Genomic DNA, 9,615 nt, shown 5'->3' on the forward strand with positions numbered 1-9,615 from the left:
TATGAAATGAGGGAGAAAAGGGGAACATTGACATTCTGTAAATTCCGCTGAGTTAAATGTTAAAGGAGAGGAGGCGTGTGTCTGTGTATGTGTGGAGACTGAGCTGGACCTCATAACGTTCGCCTACTCACGAGACTCTGGGTTTTGTATGATTGTGTGCAGATTTGCATGCGTGTGTTAAGTTTTAATTGAAACTGTGGGTACATCCTGTGACTACCGTGAGGAAGAAAAATGTGTCTGTTTGTGTGGTGTGTGCACATTTGCTTAAAATTGTGTATGTACCATCATTGTGTGTGTATCTGTGTGTGTGTGTGTAGTGGTTCCCCAGATTAAGCAGCTTTAGCAATCTAGCTGGGGTTGGATTACATACAAAGAAAATGAATGGTGATTTATGCTGCCGAGATCCAAAAGGACACCAAAAAAATTCAAACACCGTCTTCCTTTTTTGCAATCGTTTTAAGTTGTTCACTGATCATGACTTCTGTAAAATCGGTCACCTGATAAATGTCAAACCTGGTGTGATGCATCTAAAGACACTATTTTGGAAATGAACACAAATCCAAATGACATTTAAGAGTTTTTTTTTGGAGGGCAGGATTATCAGTACATTTCTAACTATTCCTCACACTGTCAAGCTTCAAGAAGCAACGTAAAGTATAATTGAAAGGGATTGTAGGTGGGGGGAGTGAATGTCCAGCGCTCTCTTCCACCCTCAATACCACGACTGAGGTGAGACTCCAAAGATTTGGAGTCTGTAGGTGTGTTAGACTTAAACAGCCCCAGTAGCCCCTCACTGCAGAACACAAGATCCAGGGAGCGTGCGCTGCGCAGACCGATCTGTGTATGACATCAAAGTACCGCGAGTCGATACATTCGATGACATCAAAGTATAGCTCTCACGGTACTGTGATGTCATACAACGATCGGTCTGCGCAGAGGCGCCTCAACTTGAAGGAATGCATTCTGATTTGAATTGTTTTTTAACGTCTGTTAAATTCGGGTTAAGACGACACATCGTGATTATAGCGTTTAATAATGGTCAAATGCGTGTAGCAGACGTTGAAAACACTGGTTTTGCATAATTAAATTTAGAACACTACTGTTGACCAACTTAGCTAATGCATATTAATTAGGCACTCCAACTACATTAATATTCACAAGCTAAGTATTCAGCATTGTAGGATCCGCTAGCTGTTTAACGCCCACTAACGTTTAAGCCAATCAGCTAGATAAACCTGACTTTATTAATTAATATTCATGAATCAAGCAGTCGTCACAACAGCATTATAAAATGATTTGCTTGTTATCTCTACACACGAGAAAGCGTTAATTTCAGTGACTGGATGCACCAAATCTTTGATCGTTCTTGTCGGTATGACTTCACCAAATATCTAAGTATTTGGGCAAAATTACACGGCTTTAAACCACGGTAGAAAATTAAAAGGAGCCGCTGAACTAAATGTGAGGAAAGTAGCGTGTCGCTGAATAGTGTTAAGTTGAGCAGTAACATAAAACACAATCGATCACAAACTATTGACAGATGACGGTCTTTTTGTAGAGTTGAGTGTTGATTTCAGGCCAAAACTTGAGGGGACGAAAAGTTGGTTTTCAGTTTTAAAGCAAGCTGACACACGCCCGATCAGCCTTGAGGACGTTTCACAAGTAAACAAATGTCAGAATCAGGGCCGTTCACACAGAACGCGCTCGGAACGCAACGGGATTGAAAAGAACACAGGGGCCCCGTATTTAAAACGTGAACCGCGATATTAAAACGCATAAAAAGGGTAAAACGCGACTGACAGCCAAATACGTCAGTGTGATGCATATGTACACAGACCAGCTATTAAATAAAAAACAGATCAGCAATGCAAGAACGTATTCTGTACCACTAGTCCAGAAATAAATTTCAGTGTAGATTTACCTTGAACTGCAGTTAAGAGATGAAAGCAGAGCAACAAAGAGCAAAATACATCCATCAGTCCTGATCTCCTGTAACGTTCACAAAACTGTTGAAATGTCTTCAGTTTCTCCAGCTGTGATGACAGAAATCTTATGTAGTCTTCTTCTTATTACCGTGTATTGTGAACTGCTGTGCCGGCTCTTACAGTAAGTTACTTCAAGAATCATATCAGAAGTAAAGCACTGAAACAAGAAGCACCAACTTACTTCACTCAGTCATTTCTCTCCTCCCTAAGCTCTCACTCCTCCCACTAGACTACAACTGCAGTTTGCTTTTTTCTTTAATAATAGGTCATCTACTTATATAATGACACATGTAAAAAAATAAAAATAAAAATCAGTATGATTTTGTCTTTGAAGTGTGATATAATAAATAAATAAAATAATGTTTATCTGTTGTCTATTTAAATGGATTGGATTTTTTTTGGTAATGTGTAGTAATATAATTAAAGTTGCTTTTTGTATGTCAAGTCAAGTCAAGTCACCTTTATTTATATAGCGCTTTTAACAATACAGATTGTGACAAAGCAACTGAACAGCATTAGTATGCCATTATACTAATATGTAAATATGTTTTCAAATAATGTTTCATCAGTTATCTATTTAAATAAAAATTATAATAATTATTTAAAAACTAATTATCATTCAAAGTGTAACGTTTTTGTAATATGTAGTAATATAATTACTTATTAATTTAATATAATTATATAACTGAAATGGTAAATTTTACTTCACATTTCTGGACGTTAATTTTTCTGCAATAATTAAATGAGTATGAATATATATTAATATATATATATATAATATAATATAATATATAATATATATATATATATAATTTAATGATAATAATGCTTGTTAATTTGTTTAATTTGGCTTTAGTATAGATATTAATATTCAAAGCATGTTGTGTTTATAATATCACTTTTTTCTCACAATATAAATGAAAATATAAAACAGCCTTTATATTTTAGGACAGCTGTCTCTGAGGTTTTTAACAGCAGACAAAGATCAGTTTTATACAGACTTTCGATGACTCTGAATTTTGCAATATTTTACAATGTTTTTCTTGCCGCACCATATTCACAATGTTTGTCATAGTTGACCAAATTTCAGTTTCAGCGCTTGTGCGAACTGCTTGAGTGTATTTTGAGGGGAGACATGGTATCAGTTTGGATCTGATACCTGATAGCGTCAGACGCCAGAAGAAATGCACACATCAGTAACCTCCTGCCATCACACACACCATCAGGTTATGCAAATAGCATTCAAACTTGCTACACTAGTTTACCATGATACCATGAGATAAAGGTTGCTCCACACTGATGCATAGTGTGTTCACATGCAAATACTTTCATCCAAAGACCATAAACATTGCCTTGCTGTAGACAGATTCTGTAACATACTATTTATTTATTTAAATGAAATAATATATTGAAAGTTTTATTTTTGCAATGCATTGATACACTTCTCACATTTATTTTTAAGGGGCATGTTTACATATATAGTTATTACTGAAAAATGATTACAAGTGTTTCATGTTTTGCTGTTTGTCATCCATTTCCACAGACGTCCACCATCGTTTGGGTCCGTATAATTGATGAAAATGACAATGCGCCTGAGTTTCCAGAGGAAGAGTATGTGACGGAGCTCAGAGAGGGGCCAAACACTGTAGGAGCCATTATCGCAACAGTTACTGCCATCGATCCTGATGAAGAACTCAATGGAACCATCCGCTATGCCATCTCCAAGGGCAACCTGGCCCAGACGTTCCAGATCAATAGCATAACGGTGAGGGGGTCAGAGAGTGACAGACTGTAAACCAGGATTGTGTTTGTACACAATTGACTGCATTATTATTTTAACCCAACACCGTAATTTTTGAATTCAAATACTTAGAGTTTGCATAGATTACATAGATAACTCATTTACATAATGACCCAAGTAAACACATTAGATTATATATAGTTTTTCTAAAACTGAGCCTGAAAAGTCCAATATAAGTGTAAACAATGAAATGGTGACAAATACTGAATGAAAAACTTTTCTCCCAGTCAGTAAGATTTTTTAAATGTTCTGATTGAGGCTGCATTAATTTGATTAAAAATACAGTAAAAACAGAAATATTGTGAAATATTATTTCAATAAAAATTTTTTTAAAAAAGGAATATATTTTTTTTAAATGTAATTTATTGTTGTTATGCAATGCTGAATTTTCAGCATCAGTCTTCAGTGTCGCATGATCCTTCAGAAATCATTCTGATTTGCAGCTCAAGAAACATTTCTTATTATTATCAATGTTGAAAACTGCTTAACATTTTTGTGGAGACTGTGATATATTTTTTCAGGATTCTTTGATGAAAAGAAAGTTTAAATGAACAGCATTTATTTGAAATAGAAGTCTTTTGTAACATTATAAATGTCTCTTTTGATCAATTTATTGCATCCTTGCAGAATAAAAGTACATTTAAAAAATCTTTCAAAAGAGACAAGATAGTTTACAAAAGACTTTCTGAGAATGATTCATGATGATGCTGTGCGTGTTCATTGTGGGTTTGTTGTGTGTGTTGACAGGGTCAGATTGTGGTCATTAAGGAGCTGGATTATGAGATCAGTAATGGTCATTATGTGCTGACGGTCACAGCTACAGATCAGTGTCCTATACCTCAGTTCAGACTGACCTCCAGCACCACAGTGAGTTCATATCTGCTACACACACATATACAATCCACATGATTACTTTATATCACACTCACACACTCCCCTTACCGCAGGTCCTGGTGAATGTGGTAGATGTGAACGATAATGCACCCATCTTCCCGAGACCATTCGAAGGTCCGTTTGAAATCACAGAGGGTCAGCCGGGTCCACGTGTGTGGACCGTTAAAGCAGCGGATGCCGACTCGGCATCCAACGGAAAAGTGGAGTACAGCATCACCGCAGGGGACCTGAAAAGTGTGTGTGTGTGGTAGACAGTTTATTCAGATCCAATCAGAAAAATTATTTGTGTTGCAATTTCCTGTCTGCCTTTAAAATGGAGTTGTTCCTTTCTCTCTATCTCTGTTTCTTTCTGTCTCTCTCTTTCTCAGATGAGTTTGTCATTTCATCGGTTGAGGGAGAGTTACGAGTGAGGAGAGATGTGGAGCTGGACAGAGAAACTATCGCCTATTACAACATCACCATTACTGCCAAAGATCTGGGAACGCCAGCGCTCAGCGCTACGGTAAACACCCCCACACACATTCAGTTCTTAATCTTCTACTATGCCAAAAATTATGAACTGATGGGAAAGTACATACTTTTGAGTATGTGGGAAGACAGTAGGCCAGTATTGGGACATACTAAATTGCACTGTGACACCACAAACCTCTTTGTTGTGTACAGTTTGGATTTGTAGTTAAGCATCAAGCTAAATTAATTACATTGATATTTGTTATTACTAAAATTCATTATTTTCATACTTTTAAAAACAGCATCTCTTGTCATTAGAGCTTCACAATTGATCTAAATAAAACTGAAAATTGAAACTGAAAAGTCTGAAATCTAATTAGATATATGAGCTGTGTTTTTCAAAACGAGACTGCATTGGGTTCTTTTGCACAAGAGCTACTTGTGCAAAAAAAAAAAACCTTGTTCTTAGAGAAGCTCGGTTCACAGTAAATGCTGCTCTGCATCTGCTCTGAGTTTGGGTTGCATTTGGGAATGCAATATATTCCGACTATCTTCCTTGTAATCGTGCTTATAATCCATCTGTTGTCAACAAAGGAGAAGCTTTAAGGCCTCCCTGTAGTTCACCAAAATAAAAGTTAGATGGTTTTAACATTTGAAAATTAAAAAATTGTCTTAAACTAAATCTTTTATTTTACTTTGCAATAGTAGTATTTCTTTTTTTAATACAAAAAAGCACAGCAAACCTGGTGATTAAAAATATTATTTTTTTAAATAAATAAAAATTTTAAAAATGTTATCAGAAAGATCACAAATTTTCCCCCTATTCTATTAGCCTTTTTTTGTCCGCAGTTATTCAAATCTATAATATACTGTATATATAAATGAAGCAGTTAAATCAGTCATAAATATTAGTATTGTAATTTTACAGTTGTAAAATAAAATTATAATTATATTAGTTTACTTAAATCCTCAATTTGTATTTTACAGTGAAATTTTACCACAACAATATTTATTTTTAATAGTTTTATTTTATAATAATAATAATTGTTATTTTTATAATTTTTTCTAGTCATATTGATATATAATTACAAAACATTTTGGCTAAATTGTGCAGTCCTACAAACAAACACAGCAAACCCAGAGCTTTAAAAAAATAAATGCAATTGAAATTTGTATCAGAAAAAAAAACACAATTACATTGTTCCCCAAATCTGTCATTTTTCCATTGAAAACATTGAAAGAAAATGCTTTAAATCTATAAAGCATGCACAAATACACACTTAATAATAGGAAATGGGTTTCAAGCCACATTAATTGTGTTATTTTAAACTATTTAGTATGGTTTATATGTGTGAATTAGTATGTACTGAATTACTTATATTTCCCATAATTCATATTGTGGTTTTGTTTTTCTGTGTCAGGTGGTAGTGAGCATTCAGGTGTTGGACATTAATGATAACGACCCCATCCTGCTCAACTTACCCTATAACACCAGCGTGAGCGAGGGAGCACCGATCCACACCTCCATCACGCAAGTGCGGGCACAAGACTCTGACAGCGACCGCAATGCTCTCCTCACATACAGCATCACCGCCGGCAACAGTGATGGATCATTCTACATTAATGAGACCGTAAGAGACAGAGGGATATAGGGAAGAAAATAATTTTTCCCCCTTTTTTGATAAGAGACAGAAATAATAATGTAAGAGTGAATAGACTAATGTGCTCTTCCCTCCAGTCAGGTGTAGTTCAGGTAAACAGGCCGCTGGACAGAGAGAGAGTGGCTGAATACAGCCTCACCATCACCGTCAAAGATAACCCAGACAACCCTCGCATTGCACGCAGGGTAAATAACACAACATATTCAGGTTTCACAGATGGCATGAAAGGCATCATCAGGATAACTTTGTCATGAGACTCTTTTCTCTCTGCTCAGGATTCAGAGTTGTTGGTGGTGACTGTGCTGGATGTGAATGACAACAGGCCCATCTTCACCCAGTCCAGCTACAGGGGCGAGATCAGTGAAAACTCCCCCACAGGTACCCAGTGTTCTCTCTAACGACATCCTGACTCTCAGAAATTAAGATCATGTAGGGCTAAGAAGAAAAGCTTTTTAATCTTGTTTATATCTGTGTTGATTGCCTTTGTAATGACAAAGGTTTTGAAGCAGAAGTTTGTTGCACTATGAATACATTGTGTAACTTTCAGAATTCAGAACAAAAATACAATTTCTGACATTTTGTGTTAACATCAAATCATCGCTCACAATTACACATTGATAACACCTATTTGGTATTTAGAACATAATATAAATCTGAAACCCATAAATAAGCACTATTACGTATTTTATACGTGAAGAGATTAACCAACAAGTTTACTAAGAAGTCTTAAAGGTATAAGCAGGTCTACAGAAGACAATCATTATTCAGCTCAGTGATTCATTTCAGTAAAAGTGTCAATGCTGCAGTTCGTCAGTTATGAAACTAATTTGATTGAGCAATAAAGCTGCTCGACAGAAAACATTAGTGTCATTATTCAGCTCAGTTTAGTTCAGTGTTGATCCAATTCAGTTCGATAACTGTCAGTTTTACAAAAGTCATCAATTATGAAACAACTTCATATGCATCTCTGCAGAAAACAATAATGTCATTATAGTGTAATTCAAGTTTTGTTCTCATCCGATAGTGTCAGTGCAGTCAAACAGATAATACTTTTTTAAACATTAATTGTCTTTTAAACTCCAACTGAGCAAGACAAAGGCAACAGTAGCAAGGAACCCATACTCCTCCAGGTGCCCGCAGTGGAGAAAAAACCTCAAGAGAAACTTTCTCCTCTGGTGTAAATGGTGGTAAACGGTGTGATTTAGGATTTCAGGAGACATCACGAGTCTGCTATTAATCATGAAAATAAGCATGAAAAACTAAGTTTTGGGCAGCCGAAGTTGTGACTAATATAACATACTCTGAGAGGAAATAAATACAAGATGAGCAGTGATGGTCATGACTCATTTAACATCAGATCTAAGCTGAACCTCTGTCTGTCTGTCTGTCTGTCCATCAGGCACCACTGTATTGATTCTAAATACTAATATAACATACTCTGAGAGGAAATAAATACAAGATGAGCAGTGATGGTCATGACTCATTTAACATCAGATCTAAGCTGAACCTCTGTCTGTCTGTCTGTCCATCAGGCACCACTGTATTGATTCTAAACGGCCCAGTTCTAGCAGAGGACAAAGACATTGGGGAGAATGCGGTGGTGAGGTATCGTCTCCTGGGAAACAGAGTGGACCTCTTCTCCATAGACTCCCGCACAGGTCTGAAGTTAAGCACAGATGCTATCGATTATGTCTGTTTTGTTTTCATGTTTTCCAAAATGAAAGGCCTCAAGGTGTTTTTAAAAACTTTATGTTGATGTCTTCAAGAGATAATATCAAGAGGGTAATATTCAGTTCGACTGCTCACATTGATGTAGTAGTAGTAGTAGAGTTTTTTTCTGCTAGTACAGTCCATTATTTTGTTTTGTTTTGTTTTGTTTTGTTTTGTTTTGTTTTGTTTTGTTTTGTGTTTTGCTTTGCTTTGCTTTGCTTTGCTTTGTTTTGTTTTGTTTTGTTTGTTTATTTTGTTTTGTTTTGTTTATTTAGTTTTGTGTCACCAAACGAAAGTGGAAAAATAATAACAGATTTTCCAAACATTCCCCGTCTGCCATTGGTTGAAAAACATATAAACTCAAGTCAGTTTTGCTGTGTCAGGTTGGTCAGGATGCTCAATAATATAGTTTGCACTATTTAGTTTACTTACTTTGTATATTAAATTAAGAAAGTATTTTAACATCAAATAAATGTAACTTTTAATACAATCTTTTTTCAAAGTTGGTCTTAAATTGGTCTTTTTTTCAATGATTAAATGATCTTAAATTTAATTCCTTTAAATATGTAGATAGTTTTATATCTGTGGTGTCAGTTATGCAAGATAGCAGTCCTCCCACCTTTCATACACCCACAGAGTTTCTCGTAATCAAGCACTACTCCTGCTCATGACACGTTCTCTGTTCCACCCCCTCTCTCTGTTTCTCTAGGGGTGGTATCGGCGCGTGCTGGTGCTGTGCTGGACCGGGAGGCTTTCTCTGTGCCGCGGGTGGAGCTGTTTCTGCTTGGGGAGGATGTGGGAGGTTTAAACAGCACCGTTCCACTCACAATCACCATCCTCGACATAAATGACAACCCACCTGTCTTCAATCCATCCAGTTTCGCTGTACGCCTGCCAGAAAACAGCCCCACAGGTGAGAGAGACAGTATCAACTGATGGAGGTAGAAGCTACTTTAATCTGGTTTGTTGGTCCCCATTGCAAAGAGTGGGAGTGTGTTGTTGTTGTTGTTGTTGTTGTTGTAATAATAACAATAATCAATATAATAAATATTGCTAATAATTAATGTTATAGTTAATAATTCATATTTATAAGTATTTTATTTTTATAAGTATT

The 9,615-nt window shown here is 36.0% G+C and overlaps 2 protein-coding genes across 2 annotated transcripts in view; one reads left to right on the forward strand and one right to left on the reverse strand.

Annotated features, from left to right (window-relative positions):
* Nucleotides 1–2,129, reverse strand: part of LOC107568522 (platelet receptor Gi24-like) — a 9,604-nt gene extending 7,475 nt beyond the window's left edge. Inside the window, exon 1 of the mRNA XM_016254488.1 lies at nucleotides 1,922–2,129. Within this exon, the coding sequence (XP_016109974.1) occupies nucleotides 1,922–1,976 (55 nt within the window). The 5' untranslated portion in view covers nucleotides 1,977–2,129. The remainder of the gene's footprint in view (nucleotides 1–1,921) is intronic.
* LOC107568516 (cadherin-23-like) overlaps nucleotides 1–9,437 on the forward strand; it is a 19,104-nt gene extending 9,667 nt beyond the window's left edge. The window contains exons 4-12 of the mRNA XM_016254481.1: nucleotides 3,529–3,750; nucleotides 4,534–4,653; nucleotides 4,734–4,914; nucleotides 5,049–5,182; nucleotides 6,552–6,761; nucleotides 6,869–6,976; nucleotides 7,067–7,169; nucleotides 8,324–8,449; nucleotides 9,211–9,437. Of these exons, the coding sequence (XP_016109967.1) occupies nucleotides 3,529–3,750; nucleotides 4,534–4,653; nucleotides 4,734–4,914; nucleotides 5,049–5,182; nucleotides 6,552–6,761; nucleotides 6,869–6,976; nucleotides 7,067–7,169; nucleotides 8,324–8,449; nucleotides 9,211–9,437 (1,431 nt within the window). The remainder of the gene's footprint in view (nucleotides 1–3,528; nucleotides 3,751–4,533; nucleotides 4,654–4,733; nucleotides 4,915–5,048; nucleotides 5,183–6,551; nucleotides 6,762–6,868; nucleotides 6,977–7,066; nucleotides 7,170–8,323; nucleotides 8,450–9,210) is intronic.
* Nucleotides 9,438–9,615: the final 178 nt, after the last annotated feature.

This window comes from Sinocyclocheilus grahami, unplaced genomic scaffold, assembly GCF_001515645.1.
Source record: "Sinocyclocheilus grahami isolate Dianchi unplaced genomic scaffold, SAMN03320097.WGS_v1.1 scaffold1253.1, whole genome shotgun sequence".
Classification (NCBI taxonomy): domain Eukaryota; kingdom Metazoa; phylum Chordata; class Actinopteri; order Cypriniformes; family Cyprinidae; genus Sinocyclocheilus; species Sinocyclocheilus grahami.